Source organism: Triticum aestivum, chromosome 2B (assembly GCF_018294505.1).
Source record: "Triticum aestivum cultivar Chinese Spring chromosome 2B, IWGSC CS RefSeq v2.1, whole genome shotgun sequence".
Lineage (NCBI taxonomy): Eukaryota > Viridiplantae > Streptophyta > Magnoliopsida > Poales > Poaceae > Triticum > Triticum aestivum.
Genome location: NC_057798.1, coordinates 580,604,729 through 580,628,153, shown reverse-complemented (window position 1 = coordinate 580,628,153; position 23,425 = coordinate 580,604,729). Strand labels below are relative to the sequence as shown.

Below are 23,425 nucleotides of genomic sequence, written 5' to 3'. Positions count from 1 at the left end.
TGTAGTCCATATTGAAATTTATAAAATGACTTATATTTAGTAACTGAGGGAGTACTGTATGTCTAATTGGGGAAATCCCTAGTTGTAATTATCTGCAGTCCAATTAGTTGTCTTCCTAATTAATTAATTGTATTAGGGCATCTCAAACGCTGCTGCAAACTAGACATCGCACCCGTCCGTGGACGGGGGGGGGGGGGGGGGGGGGGCAGTCCACGGACACAGATGAGGGAGCCGACCATCCAAAGCTAGTTGCATACATTTCAAGCCAGATCTCTACTAGCCGAATGAATTACATGCAAATCGAATGATTTTCACACAAATCAGATGAAAACATTTACATCTCGACCATATTTTAACTAAACTATACCGGACTAGGCTAAAACTAGTCTAACGCCGGTCGCGGTGGGTCTCTATTCCCACGACATGTCTTCCCTATGTCCGGCAGCCCGCTCATCATACTGTCATGAGCCCCGAAGGGATATGCATCAGTGGGAAGGGAAGTGTAGCCTCCCTCCGTCCCCGCGAAGCACGGACTAGGGTTGGCTTTTGGGCGGGAGAAGACGGTCGCCGTGGCCTACGCCCGCGCTCATCGATCAAATCACAGGTTGTGCAACTTGGCGAGGCGGTGGTGGTGCCCTTCATGGGACCCAAGTGGCGGCGACCTCTCATGTTCTACCTTTCCGCATTGTCGGCGGCGACCGCGGACGTGCCGCCTTTGTCGTCGTGGCGTCAGGGTGCGGCTGACATGTTGTTGGCGACGTCTTCGTCGATGCCCCAGTCAAACCCCTTCGCCGCCACTTCAACACCCACAAACATGGCTTCTTTCTCCGCCTGCCGGACGCGTTGCCGCCATCACTTGCGACGGATTTTTTGAGAGACGATGTTGGCCAGCCTGGATGGGCGAGGGTAGCCTGGTGATGGCTGTGGCGCCTACTCCGGAGGGCTTGCCGGTAAGCCAGTCTGCATATGACTGGCTCATCGGGCAACCAGTTGGCTGCAATGCCAACGATCTCCTCCTTTTGCTCAGACGAGAGGTTGTCCCAGAGGGTTGTGGAGCTCGAGGAGGCCATGGCGGGTGTGGTGGAAGGAGGATATGGAGGGCGAAGGTGTGGTGGGGTTCTTGCCCGGCGCATGGTCACGCCTAAATAATGGGTGGATGCGAGGCGTCAACCAGAGAGGTGTTTAATGCCGGCCGGCAGAGGGACGGGCGTACGGTGCTCGGGGCACCGGAGTAGGTTCCTTGGCACGCGTTGGTTTAATGGAGGTAGACAGGCAGACAGATGTCCTTTCAATGCGGAGAGAAGGTGTGTGCAGCGGGTGGCGCTCTTGGCTAGTGAGCCATTTGAATGCCGGTACCAGTGAGAGGTCACGTCCGCTCTGGGTCGGCCTCAATGCGGGGTGGAGGCTCTGACGGGAAAGAGCGTGGGCGAGGGAGAGAATTTTGTGTGGGCTAGGTTTGTCGGAAGTGATCGTGGTAGGGGTCCAGATTTCTGAACCACGGGGCTTGCAATGGATGACAAAACGCATCCGCACCACGTGGTTCGGACTGGTGCAGGCGGTTGGAGGGTCAACTTGGAGATACCTCACTGACTAGGTTCCAAATTTATTCGACGCGAAAAAAAATCTTAATCTAGATGGACCTAACTAATTGCACGTGTAATTAAATCTCTGACAAATTAATTACATTAATGATTTGATTTTCTAATTTCGGTGCTCGGTTTCAAATTTGTTTCCGCATTAATGTCTGCATGTGAAACCACGACATATCAACTCGTGTTTAATAGAGTAGATTAATGGATTGATTTTCAAACTGATTCGGCGCTCAGTTTCCAAATTATTTTCATATTAATGACCGCGTGTGAAAGGATGACGTGCCAACTGCCGTTTCATAGTATAGATTAGTGGCTTGATTTCAAATTGATTCGGTGCTTGATTTTCAAATTATTTTCGTATTAATGGATGTGTGCGAAAGGATGATGTACCAACTGCCGTTTAATAGTATAGATTAATGGATTTATTTTCAAATTGATTTGGCGATTGGTTTTCAAATTATTTTTATATTAATGGATGTGTATGAAATAATGACATACCAACTCCCGTTTAATAGTACTCCCTCCGTAAAGAAATATAAGAGTGTTTAGATCACTAACGGAATTGATTCCTTGATTTTCAAATTGATTGCTCGGTTTTCAAATTATTTTCAGACTGCATGTGAAACGATGAGACTACCAACTCCCATTAGTATAGATTCGCAAAATTTGGCGGTGGGCTAGTACATTTGGACCCGTGTATTGATGGCGCATTTACTTGTTGCTAAAAATGAAGGCATGCACTGAACCAGACGATCAGCGAGCGAGATACGCGCGTCAACATCTGCAGAAATCCCCGTGTGAGGTACACGTCAGCGGAGGGGCGTGTGGCCGGCACACTACTCAGGTACACTAGCGGTTTCCAGTATAAATACCCCCGCCGAGGCGTGTGGCCGGCACACTACTCAGGTACCGCAGCCAGCCACATTCTGCTTCCCGCACGCCATTTCCCGTCCCGATCGATTGGCCCGTGCTTCCTCTTAAGTAGCTCGATCACCTTGGATCCATGGACCATCACGTGAGCTCCTCCCACGTGCACGCCGACGGCGAGCGCAGGGCCAAGGAGGAGGACGTCGTCGTGGTGCTCGCCGTCGACGCCGAGGCGGCCGATCCCAAGCCGGCCGGGGCCGACGACCACCCGGGCGACGACGAGGGTGGCGTCAACTACATGGCCCGCGCGCAGTGGCTCCGCGCGGCGGTCCTCGGCGCCAACGACGGCCTCGTCTCCGTGGCGTCCCTCATGATCGGCGTCAGCGCCGTCAACGACGCCGGCAAGACGATGCTCGTGTCGGGCCTCGCCGGGCTGGTGGCCGGCGCCTGCAGCATGGCCATCGGCGAGTTCGTGTCCGTGTACGCGCAGTACGACATCGAGGTGGCCCAGATCAAGCGCGACGGCGCCAAGGGCAAGAAAGAGAGCCTGCCGAGCCCGACGCTGGCCGCGCTCGCGTCGGCGCTGGCGTTCGCGGTGGGCGCGCTCCTGCCGCTGCTGGCCGGCGGGTTCGTGAGGCCGCGGGGCGCCAGGATCGGAGCCGTGTGCGCGGCGACCACCGTGGGCCTGGGCGGCTTCGGCGCGGCAGGCGGGTACCTGGGCGGCGCGAGCGTGGCCAGGTCGGGGTTCAGGGTCCTCGTGGGCGGGTGGGTCGCCATGGCGGTCACGTACGGCGTGCTCTGGCTCTTCGCCAAGGTGTCCCACATTCACGTCTCGTCGTTGGGGTGAAGTGGCCGTGATGGTTTGGCAGGTGGTGGGTGGAGTGATTTGCAGAATTAATACAAGGGCTAGAGCTAGCTATGGTTAATGGCAACCCATATCTTGAGTAGAGATGTCCCGGATCAATCTGTGTGTGATGTTTTTTTCCGGCTTATATATAGTGTAATGGCTCCAGTTGGTGGCAATGTAAGGCTAAACCAGGCTAATGAAAATACTATGCTCTTTACCATCTCATGGTCGTACTGTATTATACTTATATGTTGCACCTCTGAAACTAGCCGGTAAAATGGGAACGATTGCAACGAAATGCTAAAAGTTAAACGGCGATAGTGCGTCATGCGCACCACGAAACATATGTTTGAGTTTCAGCAGAAGAAAGAAGCGAAGAAAAACGTATCCGCGACCGTGGTATACCTTTCCGTAGATCCCTCGTCAGTTTCTGTAACTGCCTATTGATGTGGCGGCCACACGCTAGCCGCCCTTTTTTTTTTGAGGGGTTGCATTTTTTTAGATCTTTTTCTAGGGGTTGCTTTTTTTGAGGGGTTGCTAGCTGCCCTGATTTTCAGGTCCCATGACATCTTCGGCCTCTTTCATCTTGGGCTGCTTTAGGCCCAATTAGTACGTCTAATTAGTCAAACCGGCATTCATGAGCAAGAATAACTGAACAAGAAGTTGCTCAAAAAAACAAACTGAACAGGAAACACTTCCTTCTCAAAATGTTCTCCACAAAAATAAAAACATGTGATACCGGCAGTGACACTTATTAGATACGCGATACATCAGCACATTTACGTTTTTACAGAATTAGCCTCTGGGCATGTGATACATCATCACCGGGCAATCTGGAACGAGCATAACCCTCGTGCCTTCCACAACAAAGCTTTGCCGTCCCACATAATTGTAACTTGTATCCGCAATGAAGCCACAAACTGAAAATTGGCTAAGGCAAAACGTTTGGGCAATCTCATGTTGGGAGAGTAGGCTTTCTAATTGTCACGCATTTGGGAGTCTGGATTGTAAAACTCTCTTGTTGAATGAATATGGCAAATCTTTTACCTCTTCTCAAAAAACAAAAGAATTAGCCTCCATGGCTCACTTTCATGACTAAGACACTCTGAAAGCAAGTTGCATTAGTTGCATACCAAGTTCTCGCAACATAGGATCTACCGAAGAATATATTTAAATAAAAGAATGTGCAAATATTTGTTTAATAGGTTTAGCAGAAGTCAATCTTCCCATGAACCCTTTCGTGGAACATTTTGCCCCTGACATATTCAATATCCAGAAATCGTTGCCTACGACAATCGTCAGTAAGGCCACCATTGGAACCGATCATACATGACTTCTTCCTCAAGTTGCCTTATAGTTGATGGTGAAACTGGTACCACACCCCTCCCTGCACCCTCCTTCCCCATCTAAAAACCCTTCATGGTCTTGTTACAACATGGTGCCTCCCTTCATTGTAGAGACGCCCATGATACGCAAAGTCCGGCCAAACACTAGTGATGCCATATTCATACACCATGTAAAATACCTCGCTACCATAATAAAACCTCTTAAATCAAACTCGTAACCTCGTTGTCTCTCTATTTCTCTCAAGTGTGGACGTCTACATAAGATCGAACTTGTGACTCATGGCGCTGGAAGATTGACGATGTCAACACAGGCACGTTACATGCCACTAGGAAAAAGTTGACCCCGTCAAGTACCCTACTACATTGAGAGAATGAGAGGCAAACATATTGTTTTGATTCACGATAGCCCACGGTGCAACCTCCTCCATCGACTACTTGTGTAGCTTGGTTCTCAACGAGAATTCAAGCTATAGTTTCTGTTAACTTGGAATGATATATGTTATTAATAACTCTTTTAGTTCGTGAATGGAACAAACTACTCATGCTTGGGGATTTAGATGATTCGAAAACTATCTCTTGATGGTGTTGGAGTTGTGGATGCATTTTCTTGCATTTTTCTAATGATTGTTTATTTACACACAAGTGAACCTTGGTATAAACTTTGCGATATTCACTTATTTATTTTCGGCCTTCGTAAACTATAGACATGGAGAGCTCCTGTAAAATGGAAATGTATCTAGTATGTTAGCTTCAAACTGTTGGCCTGCCTTGGAGAATGTACACTATTATGTAAAACTACACACACAACCAAGTAGATGAGATGAATCTTTTCTAGGCCAAGTTACAATATCTTGTACCCATAAGCATTTTGAAGCCGACTCGGCAATTTCTTGAACAGAAAAAAGTTGGTAGTGGAACTTCTAGTTGCACTATTAAAGGAGTGTGAATGCTTGTTTTTGTTTGTTTGATTAAACAGCACGACTTTGTTCAAGGTTCAATGTTTAGGGGAATACACGAGTGATCCGGAGGATCAATAAATCATACATGCCCTTCATGACTGAATTGTAGGCTTGGAAGCTCACAGCCTTCTCCTTGATCTCCTTCAAAATCATGCAATAGTATCTCACCTGGACCAGTGAATGCAGCTCATTAACAACTCTTAGACAGTCGGATGCCACATAGGAGCGCGAAGGCTATGCATCGCTCTTTCCAAGCGATATGATAGCGATCGCCCACGCGAGGTCCGGTCTAGACCAAGGCCTAGGTAAGCAGCGAGGTGGGACAATTTTCGTCGATTTTGGAAGCTTCCAACCATTTTTCTTCTTCTTTTCTCTATTGTTTTTTCGGTTTTTTGGTCTTTTTCTGGTTTTTGTGTCTTTCAGAGTTTTCATTTTCTTAAATAATGTTTTTCCCATTTTTCTAATGTATGATTAATTCACGAACATTTTCCAAATTATTCTTTCTTCAATGAGTGATGTTTTTATTCGTGAATAGTTTTTGAATTCATACATTTTCTAGTTCGCAAACTTTTTTAATTAGGGCGAAGATTTTTTGAAATTCATAATTTTTTGCAACTCATGAACACTTTTCGTAAGTCGTGTACAATTTTTGGAATTAACATATATTTTTAAAATTCATAAAAAACAAATTTTTCACGATTTTTAAAAATGCACAATTTGATTTGAAAGTCGTTGTTTCTTTTTGAATTCACAAACAATTATTTTTAATCCATGAACTTTTTTTTAATGCATCAATTTTTTTAATTCATGAACTTTTCTGAATTTACGGACTTTTTTTGAATTCACAATTTCCTTTGCAAATTCATGGAAAAACAGGAGGGGAAAATCCAATCATTTGTTTTTGAGAAACAAATAAACAAAACGTTAATGAGCGATGGCAACAGCGACCGAGGTGCCTTAATGGGTCGGGCCACCATGGATCGCTAGCTAGCTGGGGGCTGTAGGCGATTGCTGCATACGTATCGCTATAAGCGATACATATCAGGGCCCATTTTTCTCAAAAGAAAATCAGCGCCCATTTTTTTAGTTTTATTTTGAGAAATAAATTAGCGGCAAGGAGAGTCATACTCGCGTGCGAGACACAACGTTGGGGGTAAACATGGATTGTGGCGTGCCCAACCCAGGAGGAAACACAATCCATTAAGCACGCTCAACTGGCAAGGGCCAATTCTTAGTAGCGCTCTTCTTCAAGTGTGGTCTGTTCAACCTTGTAATCATAGCTCCGCATCGGCATACTCGTAAAGCCAACAAAATACCAATTGCAATACCCCCGCAGCCCTCTTTATCTACATCTTTTTTTTATGAAAAACCCTCTTTATCTATATGAATATACAACCAAATGTTTGTGAACTGGAGTACTCAGAAATACTTAACATGATTGTTCCCTTGATGCATTTTCATTCAATTATTTGAAATTTATGAACAAATATGTTCAATTGTTTGCGGGAAAAAAATTAGTTCTATTATGCTTTTGTAATAAAATGCCTAAATAATATGCAGAGATTTTTTAAATTACCCCCACCAAAACGGCAAAAGCCTAAATGCTATAGGGCCGACATTAGTTCTATAGCAATTCCGTGCGAATGCAGCGCCGGCCGTTTGATGTGAGGCACGAATCTCAACAGAAGGAGAGTTGCCACGTCGTCATTCCCAACCCGATTCGCTAGCGACGACACATATATGAATGCAGATGTGGGTGTGGGTTAATTCTCTCGTCTCCCTAACCCACTTAGTGAAATCTCCATCCCCACTGCTGCCTCTGCCTTTCCTCCAACTCTCCAAAGATCCTTCTCCTTTACCTTCCCTGCACTGAGCTGCTTGCCGATATTCACACGCTCAAGTATACCCCACTGCCTCCCAACAGTCGTCCAAGTGGTGACCCCACAACATGCGTGAGGGTACATACCTAGGAGGTGGATGAGTCCATGTGACTCACGGCCGAGCTGCTCGTTGATGGGAACTGACGCTGACCAGTGGGAGGAAGGTGGAGTCTGTGTAGAGAGTCCATCTACACACGAGCAACAAGACGAGGGAGAATAGAGGGGGAGGAGATGAGGTCAGTGGGGCTCTTCCACAGGGGCGCACCATGAGCAAGTGGTGGTCCGAGGGGGGGGGGAGGTTGGGAATCAACGGTCGTCGCCAACTGCGAGACATGTATGACAAGCTTCTCCACCCCTTTTGCTTCTCCGTCGCCGGGCTCCTTTTTGCTCCCAATCCTGCTCATCTGCCCCTCCCTCTATGTTGTGACCTAGGGGAGATGGGACCGTACATTGTCAGAGTAGCAGGCGACACGGTCAATGTCGTAGGCGGAACCCGTGACCCGACGTTTGCGGAACGGCCGATCCATGTCCAAGGTGGCGACCGTCGTGCGCAAGGAGGAGGGGGGAACTCACACACCTCTATCTAGGATTGATGTAAAGTTAGGTTGCAGCAAGCAACTCGATATAAAGGATGTGGACCAAGGTTCAAAGTTAGACATAAGTATGAATTTGCATGGCATCCCCTTTTAGCATATCAGCATCTATTCACTCTGTCAAGCTCGATAGAGGCCCATCGCGATGATCTTGACAAAGACATCCATGCAAAATCGCACTATCAACCCACGCAACATTTAGCTTCATCGCACCTCATATAGCCAAATGGCTCTTTCTATCACAAGCCTTCCAGTGCAACACATGCCCAAGTTGGTACAACTCACACGAAAGAAGAGACCCTCGGTTGCATTCCAGAAGTGTTGGGGTGGCAATTTTTTAGAGTAAGCTCATGGAAAATATGTATAACCCAAACAATTATCTAGTGATAATACATATTAGCTACATACAATTTTTTGTAAAGTTGGCATGTGACCATCCATTTTTTTTCTTAACATAAACTACCAACACATTCAAATGTGGATTTGTGAGGTGCAAAACCTAGTGCTTGCAAGATTTTACTATCAAGGGGGGAAAGGCAAATTTGGCGCACGCGCGCGCACACACACACACACCAATTTCGCATGGTCTTTGTTAGTTACCAAACATATTTTTAAAGTTGCCATGTGAACTTTTTTCCACAAATATATACATTTTGCCATGTTAAATAATATTTTACCCCTAAATTTGCCATGTAATTATGATTTTCTTTCATTCCTTTTTGCCATGACATGTAGAGAAATCTTAATTTATTTACCATGTCAATGATATTATGTTTTTCTATTTTTTCCTATCATCCGTACTACACAGATGGCAAAACTTATTTTTTTTCTCTCTAATATTGCCATGGCATTTTTGTTGTATAAAACATGTTTAAGATGGCAATTTTTATTGCGTCTAAGGAAAATGTAGGTAGTTTTGTGTGTGCGGCATGGCAATTTTAGGAGACATGGAAATTTAATAAATAACTTGCCATGTTACTAGTACAAACTTTATTACATTTTTCTGCACATATTCATATTTTTGTCTGAATTTGCCATGTCACTAGTCCAAATTTCATTGATTTTGCCATGCCAAAGTACAAACTTTTCTATTTTTTCCCAAATATAGACATCTAAAATTTCTGAATTTGTCATGTCACTCGTATATACTTTTTTTGCCATGAATTATAGAACATCTTTTGTCATATTTTTGTATGGGCTTTGATATAGTCATAAAAAGTGACCTGTTCGTAGTCATAAAAAGTGAATGGACACGATCCATGGCAAAGACTATATGGATCATGGCACATCGTTTCACACTAAATGGAATACTATTTACATTTCCGTTGACAACTAATATTCATATTACTACAACAAATTTGATACATCTTCGGCAGCAATATTTTTGTAGGAAATCTTTTAATCAACTCATATGTTCATTTTGCGAAAAAATCATACTATCGCAACTGTGTTGTGTATGGCATTACTTTTGGCAGTACCTCTTGCCCTGTATCACTATACATACATTCATAGTTGGTTGATTAATTGTGCAGCATCACTACGCATGTTAGCTTCCTTATCCAATCGTTTGCTCTAAATTATAAGATCTATTCTTTACTAGTATGGCAATTTTATTATTTCAATCATGGCAATTTTCTATATGCTATTTTTTATTATGACAAAGAAAAAAAAGTGCATGGAAATTTTATTAATACTAGCACGGCAATTATTTTTTGAATTTCATGTCATTTTTATTATTTCCACCGTGGCAATTTTCTTTGTTTTTAACATTTCAACTTTTGCATCATTATCATTGAAAACAAAAAACTTGTTGCCATGGCAACTTATTTTCATTGTCATGGCAACTTAAAATACATTGTCTTTTTATGTTTTTTAGAGTGCGCCTTTTTTTTAATTAACACGTATATTTGTCAGGTATGATTTTTTTTGTAGCAGACCATGGCAATGTTTGTTGGTTTCCTTTTTTTTAGATTTTACGATGAAATATTTTGCCACATATGCATTTCCCTTTTTTTTAGTTGAGCTTTGCAATTTCTAAGTATTTTTTAGTCTATCATGACAATTTCCTGTAGGTATTTTGTAGTTTACCATGGCAATTTCCTATATTTTTTCGTATTACACGATAAGCTCAAGCCCATTGGCGCATGTTGGCCGGCCGGTGTGTTTTTGGTATATGTGTGAAAGAACTGGGACGGTCGTTGAAGAAGGCTGAGAGAGTGAATGTACCATCACTCATTTTATCATGCAAGGTATGACATTGGCGGTCCAACTCTGCAATGGTCCTATTATAGCCCAATCGAACTCTTCAGAGGCGTTGACGGCGATGACCGGGGATAATTTAACCCAGTCACCATATAGGATTTGGTGGCTGAGATCAAGCATCTTATGATAGATTGAGAGTTTATTTTCATGAAAATTAAGCGTGAACCAAATAGGGTAGCAAATCGATTGACATTGTATAGTCGTACTTAGAGTACAATTTTTGTATGGCTAGATAAAGGTCCACCATGTGTGGAGGAACTTGTGCCTCTTGATTGTAACTGTATTCATATCGAATAGAACTTTTTTACCCTCTCAAAGAAAAAGATAAAAAAAGAAGTCCGCTCGGTCCCCACTCCCGAAATCGCTCTGGAGGGCGACCTCCAAGGGAATGTCAGATATGTATCTACGTCCCTAAAAAAGGATATGTATTCACATCGTCGAAAAGAAATAGATAGGAGTACTCTGTTTCAGAAAAAAAAGGAAAGCGCTTCCAGCGACGCGCCGACCGAACTTTCGGCCGGCTCGAGCGGCAAGCTGGCTCTAGCTTCCACGAAACCACCCCCCGCCCAAGGTGTGTGTACATGGTGGACCACGCCGCTGCTGGGGTCACGCACGGCCACACGTACATACCTTATCTACTCGCGTGCACTCTCCTTCACTTGTTCCACCCCCCTCTTCGCCCCTTCTTCCAAACTCCACTGAACGACATCGCTGCGGGATGCCCCGACCACCACCACAATCTCATAGCCACGCCCGTTCCCCCTTCTTCCATGCTCGTCGCCATAAGATGCCCCAACCACCACCAACGTCTCATGGCCACGTCGTTTCCCCTTCTTCAACCTCCCACCATTTTTTCCACGGCCAACATCGACCGCGCATCCGGTGAGGTCGATTTGCTAGAAACGGCAAAAGAAAAGCTGGAACCAGCTAGCAGCAGAGCTGGAACATGCCACATCAAATGATGCGACCAGCTGCGGTGCTGGAATCGGGCACCGCAAATGCTGCATCCGGCAAAGGGACAGCTGGATCTAGCTAGCGGCAAAGGTGGAACCAACCGCCGCAAATGATGCAACTAGAGGTGGTGCTGGAGTCGGCGGTTGCAAATGCTACAACTAGCACATGCTTTTGCTGGAACCAACGATGGCGGAAGCTAGCAAGGGCGGGACCAAGGACTCGATGACCACTGAAATGCTGGAACCAACACATTTTTTTGCTGGAACCAGCATTTTTTTCCTGGAACCAGTGGTGTAGAAAGCTGGAAGGACGACACTGAAAAATGCGACCGGCGGCAAAAAGCTGCATCTGGCGTTTGCCGGAGCTGCAACCTTCACCGGGGAAAGTTGCATCCATTGTCAGGGGCGGTGCTGGGATCGTGAATAGAGAAGCTGCAATTGTTCCACGGTGGTGCTGCTACCGGCAACGAGGTGGGGGCCCAGGTGGTGTTGATAGTGCGGCGACTTCGAGGCGGGTACCGGTCAGGGGGGGGGGGCTATGTTTTGTTGTAATCGGTTAGATTTTTGCTGGGATAAGCACCGCCAGATGCTGGAACCGGTGATGACCATAGCAATTTTTTTGAGCGGGGAAAGTTCTCTGCGAGGGCAGCGAGCGACGGCGAACTAGCGGTGTGGAGGTGCTGCGAGCTCGGTCTACTCGCGCGGTGGTGTGGTGGGGCCGGTGCGCTTGTGCCGGAGCGAGTTGGAGGAAGGAAGGGCTAGATGCAGGCTGGGAACGAAGCGAATACAAAGGGATCGAATGGTTCATGAGACCCAAATCAGGCAGTTAGGACGCGACAGGCCGAAAGTTTGGGCTGGCACGCCGGCGCCTATCAGCGCCCAAAAAAACTAGATACACCTTCCTACACCGCCAGAAAAATATGGCCACTGCTGGGCGCTGGCGCACCGGTAGAATTTTTCGTCGGTTCGCCCCGAAGCCATTTGATCTGCACGTACATCCGTCAGATTTGTCCTACACGGTAAAAAAAGTCAGATATGTCCCTTCCTCCTCATCGTTTACCTCCATAGGGGAAAAAGGAGAGGAAATGGAGCGCCGCCCCTGCATGTGCCGACTGCCTCGCCTCCTCGTCTTCTCTCAACACCGGTCATCGCCGACCTCGCCGCCAGTCGTCGCCTACACTTCTTGTCGGCTCCACGCATTTAGCCGCATGCACCGGCGGTGGCCGCTCCTGTGGCGACGGCAGCAGCGAGCCGGCGAGCTCCATGGTCGCAGCACGCCATCGCCGCCCCCTCGTCGTCGAAGCTCGCTGCCCGGGGTTGCGTCAGCAACAACCAAGATTCAATGCCGTTCATGGATGTACTAGAAAAAGGCGCCAGTCGTAGCAAAAAAAGAACGACAGTGCGCCAAATTCGTCGTCGCTGCCGTCGCGGGTCGCGACTCCACCATGATGGGTGTAGCAAAATTCCTCACCAATAGTAGCGAAATCAAAAGACGGTTGCATGAAATAATCTTGCTGCCGTTGCCGGTCGCAGCTCCGCCATGATAGATGCAGCAAAATCACATGTCGGTTCCAGCCCTGGGTTTTGCCGATTGCAGCAAAACCAAAAGTTGGTTCCATCTTAGAGATTTTTACAGGAACAACTCTCTTGTTTGCAAACCACCTCTTGGTCATGAAGGAAATATGCCCTAGAGGCAATAATAAAGTTGTTATTTTATATTTCCTTATATCATGATAAATGTTTATTATTCATGCTAGAATTGTATTAACTGGAAACTTGATACATGTGTGAATACATAGACAAAACATCGAGTCCCTAGTAAGCCTCTACTAGACTGGCTCGTTAATCAAAGATGGTTAAGTTTGCTAACCATAGACACGTGTTGTCATTTGATGAACGGGATCACACCATTAGGAGAATGATGTGATGGACAAGACCCATCCGTTAGCATAGCATAATGAACATTTAGTTTTATTGCTACTGCTTTCTTCATGTCAAATACATATTCCTCCGATTATGAGATTATGCAACTCCCGGACACCGGAGGAATGCCTTATGTGCTATCAAACGTCACAACGTAACTAGGTGATTACAGAGATGCTCTACAGGTATCTCTGAAGGTGTTTGTTGGGTTGGCATAGATCGAGATTAGGATTTGTCATTCCGAGTATCGTAGAGGTATCTCTGGGCCCTCTCGGTAATGCACATCATACGAAGCCTTGCAAGCAATGTGACTAATGAGTTAGTTATGGGATGATGCATTACAGAACGAGTAAAGAGGCTTGCCGGTAACGATATTGAACTAGGTATTAAGATACCGATGGTCAAATCTTGGGCAAGTAACATACCGACGACAAAGAGAATAACGTATGTTGTCATAGCGGTTCGGCCGATAAAGATCTTTCTCAACCGTAGCGATGCTTAAATCCGTCCGAATCATGTTAGCAATTGCCATATTTTATGAAATGTGGCAAATGGATGCCAAAACTACATTCCTTAAATGGATATCTCTAAGAAGAGTTGTATATGATGCAACCAAAAGGTTTTGTCGATCCTAAAGATGCTAACAAGGTGTGCAAGCTCCAACAATCCATCTATGGACTGGTGCAAGCATCTTGGAGTTGGAATATACATTATGAGAAGATGATCAAAGCGTATGGTTTTATACAGACTTACAGTGAAGCCTGTATTTACAAGAAAGTGAGTGGAAACTCTGTAGCATTTCTGATATTATATGTGGATGACATATTGTTGATTGGAAATGATATATAATTTCTGGATAGCATAAAAGGATACTTGAATAAGATTTTTTCAGTAAAAGACCTCGGTGAAGCTGCTTACATATTGGGCATCAAGATCTATAGAGATAGATCAAGACGCTTGATACGACTTTCAATGAGTACATACACTGACAAGATTTTGAAAGAGTTCAAAATGGATCAGTCAAAGAAGGAGTTCTTGCCTGTATTACAAGGTGTAAAGTTGACTGAGACTCAAAACCCGACCACGACAAAATATATAGAGAGATTGAAAGTCATTCCCTATGCTTCAGCCATGTTGTGTACCATACCTGTTGTGTACCTTGTCATGAGTTTTGGCAAGGGGGTACAATAGTGATCTAAGAGTAAATCACTAGACAACGATCAAGATTATGGAGGTGATAAAAGAGTTCGTCGTAAAGAGTTACGTCGATGCAAGATTTTACATCGATCCAGATGACTCTGAGTCTCAGTCTGAATACATATTGAAAGTGGGAGCAATTAGCTAGAGTAGCTCCATGCAGAGCATTGTAGATATAGAAATTTATGAAATACATATGAATCTTAATGTGGCAGACCCGTTAACCTCTCTCACAAGCAAAACATGATCACACCTTAGTACTCTTTGGGTGTTAATCACATAGCGATGTGAACTAGACTATTGACTCTAGTAAATCCTTTGGGTGTTGGTCACATGGCGATGTGAACTATGGGTGTTAATCACATAAAGATGTGAACTATTGGTGTTAAATCACATGGCGATGTGAACTAGATTATTGACTCTAGTGCAAGTGGGAGACTAAAGGAAATATGCCCTACAGGCAATAATAAAGTTGTTATTTTATATTTCCTTATATCATGATAAATTTTTAGTATTCATGCTAGAATTGTATTAATTGGAAGCTTGATACATGTATGAATACATAGACAAAACACCGTGTCCCTAGTAAGCTTCTACTAGACTAGCTCGTTAATCAAAGATTGTTAAGTTTCCTAACCATAGACATGTGTTGTCATTTGATGAACGGGATCACATCCTTAGGAGAATAATGTGATGGACAAGACCCATCCGTTAACATAGCATAATGATCGTTCAGTTTTATTGCTAGTGCTTTCTTCATGCCAAATACATATTCCTCCGACTATGAGATTATGGAACTCCCGGACACCGGAGGAATGCCTTATGTGCTATCAAACATCACAACGTAACTGGGTGATTATAAAGATGCTCTATAGGTATATTCGAAGGTGTTTGTTGGGTTGGCATAGGTCGAGATTAGGATTTTTCACTCCAAGTATCGGAGAGGTATCTCTGGGCCCTCTCGGTAATGCACATCATATGAAGCCTTGCAAGCAATGTGACTAATGAGTTAGTTACGGGATGATGCATTATGGAACGAGTAAAGAGACTTTCCGGTAACAAGATTGAACTAGGTATGAAGATACCGACGATCGAATCTCGGGCAAGTAACATACCGATGACAAAAGGAATAACGTATGTTGTCAAAGCGGTTCGACCGATAAAGATCTTTGTAGAATATGTTGGAATCAATATGAGCATCCAGGTTCCGCTATTGGTTATTGACCAGGAGGTGTCTTGGTCATGTCTTCATAGTTCTCGAACCCGTAGGGTCCGCACGCTTAATGTTCGATGACAATTTGTATTATATGAGTTATGTGTTTTGGTGACCGAAGGTTGTTCTAAGTCCCGGATAAGATCACGGACATGACAAGGAATCTCGAAACGGCCGAGAAGTAAAGATTGATATATTGTAAGGTAGTATTCGGACACCGGAAGTGTTCCGGAATGTATCAGGTACATATCGGAATACCGGAGGGGTTACCGGAAACCCCCGAGAGAAAATATGGGCTATATGGGCCATAGGAGGGAGGCACACCAGCCCACATAGGGGTGACACGCCCCCCACAAGGAAGGAGGCCGAATTGGACAAGGAGAGGGGGAGCCCCCCCCCATTCCTTCTCCTCCCCCTCTCCTTCCCCCTTTCCCCCTATGGTAAAAGGAAGGGGGCCGAATACTACTAGGACCCCAAGTAGGACTCCTCCTACTTGGGGTGCGCCTACGGTCGGCCTCCTCTCGCCTCCGATTATATTCTCACGGTGCTTAGGCAAAGCCCTGTGCGGATCACATCAGCATCACCGTCACCACGTCGTCGTGCTGACGGAACTCATCTACTTCCTCTACCCTCTGCTGGATCAAGAGCTCGAGGGACGCCATCACGTTGAACGTGTGCAGAACTCGGAGGTGCCGTACATTCGGTACTCAATCGGTCGGAACGAGAAACGTTCGACTACATCAACCGCGTTAAGAAAATGCTTCCGCTTTTGGTCTACGAGGGTACGTTGACACACTCTCCCCCTCTCGTTGCTATGCATCTCCTAGATAGATATTGCCTGAGCGTAGGAATTTTTTTGAAATTGCATGCTACATTTCCGAACAGGTCGCTGCTTTCGCTAGTCACCGTGGTAGAGAAAAAAGCTCAGTGGTAGAAGCTTTTTCCTTGTCTGTTGCAACAAATGAGGACGACCATCGTCGTCGCCGCAGATAACAAACCAAATGATGCAGCAAAATGATATGTCTCCAACGTATCTATAATTTTTGATTGTTCCATGCTATTATATTACTTGTTTTGGATGTTTATGGGCTTTACTTTACACTTTTATATCATTTTTGGGACTAACCTATTAACCAGAAGGCCAGCCCAAATTGCTTTTTTTTGCCTATTTCAGTGTTTCGAAGAAAAGGAATATCAAACTGAGTCCAAACGGAATGAAACCTTCGGGAGAGATCATTTTGGAACAAATGCAATCCAGGAGACTTGGAGTGGACGTCAAGAAGCAGCCGAGGCGGCCACGAGGCAGGAGGGCGCGCCCTAGGGGGGTGGGCACGCCCCCACCCTCGTGGGCCCCTCGTGGCTCCCCTGACCGACCTCCTTTGCCTATATATATCTACGTACCCCGAAAACATCCAGGAGCACCACGAAACCCTATTTCCACCGTCGAAACCTTCTGTACCCGTGAGATCCCATCTTGGAGCCTTTTCCGGTGCTCCGCCGGAGGGGGAATCAATCATGGAGGGCTTCTACATCAACACCATAGCCTCTCCGATGAGTTGTGCGTAGTTTACCACAGACCTTCGGGTCCATAGTTATTAGCTAGATGGCTTCTTCTCTCTCTTTCAATCTCAATACAATGTTCTCCTTGATCTTCTTGGAGATCTATTCGATGTAACTCTTTTTGTGGTTTGTTTGTCGAGATCCGATGAATTGTGGGTTTATGATCAAGTTTATCTATGAGAAATATTTGAATCTCCTCTGAATTCTTTTATGTATGATTGGTTATCTTTGCAAGTCTCTTCGAATTATCAGTTTGGTTTGGCCTACTAGATTGATCTTTCTTGCAATGGGAGAAGTGCTTAGCTTTGGGTTCAATCTTGCGGTGTCCTTTCCCAGTGACAGCAGGGGCAGCAAGGCACATATTGTATTGTTGCCATCGAGGATAAAAAGACGGGGTTTATATCACATTGCTTGAGTTTATCCCTCTACATCATGTCATCTTGCCTAATGCGTTACTCTGTTCTTATGAACTTAATACTCTAGATGCATGCTGGATAGCGGTCGATGTGCGGAGTAATAGTAGTAGATGCAGAATCGTTTCGGTCTACTTGTCACGGACGTGATGCCTATATACATGATCATGCCTAGATATTCTCATAACTATGCACTTTTCTATCAATTGCTCGACAGTAATTTGTTCACGCACCGTAATACTTATGCTATCTTGAGAGAAGCCACTAGTGAAACCTATGGCCCCCGGGTCTATTCTCCATCATATAAGTTTTCGATCTACTTTATTTTGCAATCTTTACTTTTCAATCTATATCATAAAAATACCAAAAATATTTATCGTATCTTATTATCTCTATCAGATCTCACTTTCGCAAGTGGACGTGAAGGGATTGACAACCCCTTTATCGCGTTGGTTGCGAGGTTCTTGTTTGTTTGTGTAGGTACGAGGGACTTGCGTGAAGCCTCCTACTGGATTGATACCTTGGTTCTCAAAACTGAGGGAAATACTTGCGCTACTTTGCTGCATCACCCTTTCCTCTTCAAGGGAAAACCAATGCAGTGCTCAAGAGGTAGCAATAAGGATTTCTGGCGCCTTTGCCGGGGAGGTCTTCGCTCAAGTCAAGACATACCAAGTACCCATCACAAACTCATATCCCTCGCATTACATTATTTGCCATTTGCCTCTCATTTTACTCTCCCCCACTTCACCCTTGCCGTTTTTTCGCCCTCTCTTTTCCGTTCGCCTCTTTTTCGCTTGCCTCTTGTGTGCTTGTGTGTTGGATTGCTTATCACGATGGCTCAAGATAATACTAAATCGTGTGACTTTTCCAATACCAATAATAATGATATCCTTAGCACTTCGATTGCTCCTCTTAATGATGCTAAATCATGTGAAATCAATGCTGCTTTGTTGAATCTTGTCATGAAAGATCAATTCTCTGGCCTTCCTAGTGAAGATGCCGCTACTCATCTAAACAACTTTGTTGATTTGCGTGATATGCAAAAGAAGAAAGACACGGATAATGATATTGTTAAATTGAAGTTATTTCCGTTTTCACTTAGAGATCATGCTAAAACTTGGTTCTCGTCTTTGCCTAAAAATAGTATTGATTCATGGAATAAGTGCAAAGATGCTTTTATCTCCAAGTATTTTCCTCCCGCTAAGATCATCTCCCTTAGAAACGATATTATGAATTTTAAGCAACTTGATCATGAACATGTTGCACAATCTTAGGAAAGGATGAAATTAATGATTCGCAATTGCCCTACTCATGGATTAAATTTGTGGATGATCATACAATTTTTTTATGCCGGATTGAATTTTGCTTCTAGAAATATTTTAGATTCGGCCGCGGGAGGCACTTTTATGGAAATCACTTTAGGAGAAGCTACTAAACTCCTATATAATATTATGGTTAATTATTCTCAATGGCACACCGAAAGATCTACTAGTAAAAAAGTTCATGCGATAGAAGAGATTAATGTTTTGAGTGGAAAGATGGATGAACTTATGAAATTATTTGCTAGTAAGAGTGCTCCTATTGATCCCAATGATATGCCTTTGTCTACTTTGATTGAGAATAATAATGAATCTATGGATGTGAATTTTGTTGGTAGGAATAATTTTAGTAACAACGCTTATAGAAGAAACTTTAATCCTAGGCCGTTTCCTAGTAATTCATCTAATAATTATGGTAATTCCTACAGCAACTCTTATGGAAATTGTAATAAAATGCCCTCTGATTTTGAGATTAGTGTTAAAGAATTTATGATCTCTCAAAAGAACTTCAATGCTTTGCTTGAAGAAAAATTGCCTAAGATTGATGAATTGGCATGGAACATTGATAGACTTTCTCTTGATGTTGATTCTTTGAAACTTAGATCTATTCCACCTAAGCATGATATCAATGAGTCTCCCAAAGCCATGAGAATTTCCATTGATGAGTGCAAAGAAAGAACCGCTAGGATGCGTGCTAAGAAAGATTGCTTTGTAAGAGCGTGTTCTTCTAGTTTCCATGATAATAATGATGAAGATCTAAAAGTGATTGATGTGTCTCCCATTAACAATTTGTTTTGCAATATGAATCTTGATAATGATGGGACTGAAGATGAGTCAACTTTAGTTAAAAGGCGTCCCAATGATTCAGAGTTTTTAGATCTTGATGCTAAATTTGGTAAAAGTGGGATTGGAGAGGTCAAAACTTTACATAGCAATGAACCCACTATTTTGGATTTCAAGGAATTTAATTATGATAATTGTTCTTTAGTAGATTGTATTTCCTTGTTGCAATCCGTGTTGAATTCTCCTCATGCTTATAGTCAAAATAAAGCTTTTACCAAACATATCGTTGATGCTTTGATGCAATCTTATGAAGAAAAACTTGAGTTAGAAGTTTCTATCCCTAGAAAACTTTATGATGAGAGGGAACCTACTATTAAAAATTAAAATTAAAGATCATGAATGCCATGCTTTGTGTGATTTGGGTGCTAGTGTTTCCACGATTCCAAAAACTTTATGTGATGTGCTAGGTTTTCGTGATTTTGATGATTGCTCTTTAAACTTGCACCTTGAGGATTCCACTATTAAGAAACCTATGGGAAGGATTAATGATGTTCTTATTGTTGCAAATAGGAATTATATGCCCGTAGATTTTATCGTTCTTGATATAGATTGCAATCTTTCATGTCCTATTATTCTTGGTAGACCTTTCCTTAGAACGATTGGTGCAATTGTTGATATGAAGGAGGGAAATATTAGATTCCAATTTCCATTAAGGAAAGGCATGGAACACTTTCCTATAAAGAAAATCAAATTACCTTATGAATCTGTTATGAGAGCAACTTATGAATTGAATACCAAAGATGGCAATGCTTAGATCCATTCTCGCTTTTATGCCTAGCTAGGGGCGTTAAACGATAGCGCTTGTTGGGAGGCAACCCAATTTTATTTTTTCCTTGATTTTTGTTCCTGTTTAGTAATAAATAATTAATCTAGCTTCTGTTTAGATGTGGTTTTATGTTTTAATTAGTGTTTGTGCAAAATAGAACCTATAGGATAACCTACGGTGATAGTTAATTTGATCTTGCTGAAAAATAGAAACTTTTACACGCACGAGAATAATTTTAATAAATCACATAAACGTACTTTTGAGTTTATTCTTTTTGAAGTAGATAAATAGACAAATTTAATAGGACTTCCTAGTTTTTTAGGATTTTTAGAGTTTCATAAGTATTCGAAATTTACAGATTACTACAAATTGTTCAGTTTTTGACAGATTCTGTTTTTCGTGTGTTATTTGCTTATTTTGATGAATCTATGGCTAGTATCGAGAAGTATGAACCACAGATAAGTTGGAATATAGTAGGTTTAACACCAATATAAATAAATAATGAGTTCATTACAATACCTTAAGTGGTGGTTTTTCTTTCTTGCACTAACGGAGCTTATGGGATTTCTTGTTGAGTTTTGTGTTGTGAAGTTTTCAAGTTTTGGGTAAAGATTTGATGGACTATGGAATAAGGAGTGGCAAGATCCTAAGCTTGGGGATGCCCATGGCACCCCAAGGTAATTCAAGGACAACAAAGGCCTAAGCTTGGGGATGCCCCAGAAGGCATCCCCTCTTTCATCTTCGTCTATTGGTAACTTTACTTGGGGCTATATTTTTATTCACCACATGATATGTGTTTTGCTTGGAGCGTCTTGTATGATATGAGTCTTTGCTTTTTAGTTTACCACAATCATCCTTGCTATACACATATTTTGGGAGAGACACACATGATTCGGAATTTATTAGAATACTCTATGTGCTTCACTTATATCTTTTGAGCTAGACAATTTTGCTCTAGTGCTTCACTTATATCTTTTTAGAGCACGGCGGTGGTGTTATTTTGTATAAATTATTGATCTCTCATGCCTCACTTATATTATTTTCAGAGTCTTTTAGAATAGCATGGTATTTGCTATGGTTATAAAATTGGTCCTAATATGATGGGCATTCAAGTTGGGTATAATAAAAACTATCATAGAAAGTGCATTGAATACTATGAGAAATTTGATACTTGATGATTGTTTTGAGATATGAGGATGGTAATATTAGAGTTATGCTAGCTGAGTAGCCATGAATTTGAGGAATACTTGTGTTGAAGTTTGTGATTCCCGTAGCATGCACGTATGGTGAACCGTTATGTGATGAAGTTGGAGCATGATTTATTTTTTTGATTGTCTTCCTTATGAGTGGCGGTCGGGGACGAGCGATGGTCTTTTCCTACCAATCTATCCCCCTAGGAGCATGCATGTAGTACTTTGTTTTGATAACTTGTAGATTTTTGCAATAAGTATATGAGTTCTTTATGACTAATGTTGAGCCCATGGATTATACGCACTCTCACCCTTCCACCATTGCTAGCCTCTCTTGTGCCGCGCAACTTTCGCCGGTACAGTACACCCACCATGTACCTTCCTCAAAACAGCCACCATACCTACCTATTATGGCATTTCCATAGCCATTTCGAGATATATTGCCATGCAACTTTCCACCATTTCGTTTATTATGACACGCTCCATCATTGTCATATTGCTTTTACATGATCATGTAGTTGACATTGTATTTGTGGCAAAGCCACCTTCATAAATCCTTTCATACATGTCACTCTTGATTCATTGCATATCCCGGTACACCGCCGGAGGCATCCGCATAGAGTCATATTTTGTTCTAAGTATTGAGTTGTAGTTCTTGAGTTGTAAGTAAATAAAAGTGTGATGATCTTCATTATTAGAGCATTGTCCCAAGTGAGGAAAGGATGATGGAGACTATGATTCCCCCACAAGTCGGGATGAGACTTCGGACTTTATGAAAAATAAAAGAGTCCAAAGAAGCCCAAATAAAAAAAAGAGGCCAAAGAAGCCCACCAAAAAAATGAGAGGAAAGAGAGAAGGGACAATGCTACTATCTTTTTCCACACTTGTGCTTCAAAGTAGCACCATGATCTTCATGATAAAGAGTCTCCTATGTTATCACTTTCATATACTAGTGGGATTTTTTCATTATAGAACTTGGCTTGTATATTCCAATGATGGGCTTCCTCAAATTGCCCTAGGTCTTCGTGAGCAAGCGAGTTGGATGCACACCCACTTAGTTTCTTTTTGTTGAGCTTTCATACACTTATAGCTCTAGTGCATCCGTTGCATGGCAATCCCTACTCACTCACATTGATGTCTATTGATGGGCATCTCCATAGCCCGTTTATGCGCCTAGTTGATGTGAGACTATCTTCTCCCTTTTTGTCTTCTCCACAACCACCATTTTATTCCACATATAGTGCTATGTCCATGGCTTACGCTCATGTATTGCGTGAAAGTTGAAAAAGTTTGAGAACATATAAGTATGAAACAATTGCTTGGCTTGTCATCGGGGTTGTGTAGGATTTAAATATTTTGTGTGATGAAGATAGAGCATAGCCAGACTATATGATTTTGTAGGGATAACTTTCTTTAGCCATGTTATTTTGAGAAGACATGATCGCTTTGTTAGTATGCTTGAAGTATTATTGTTTCATGTTAATATGAACTTTTATCTTGAATCATTTGGATTTGAACATTCATGCCACAATAAAGAAAATTACATTGAGAAATATGCTAGGTAGCATTCCACATCAAAAATTCTGTTTCTATGATTTGCTTACTCGAGGACGAGCAGGAATTAAGCTTGGGGATGCTTGATACGTCTCCAACGTATCTATAATTTTTGATTGTTCCATGCTATTATATTACTTGTTTTGGA

General features: G+C 43.0%; 1 protein-coding gene across 1 annotated transcript; it reads left to right on the top strand.

Annotated features, from left to right (window-relative positions):
• The first annotated feature begins 2,508 nt into the window (after positions 1-2,508).
• LOC123041714 (vacuolar iron transporter homolog 2-like) lies at positions 2,509-3,516 on the top strand. Its single transcript, XM_044464289.1, has one exon. The coding sequence runs from the start codon at positions 2,596-2,598 to the stop codon at positions 3,304-3,306; it is 711 nt and encodes a 236-aa protein (XP_044320224.1). The 5' UTR covers positions 2,509-2,595; the 3' UTR covers positions 3,307-3,516.
• Positions 3,517-23,425: the final 19,909 nt, after the last annotated feature.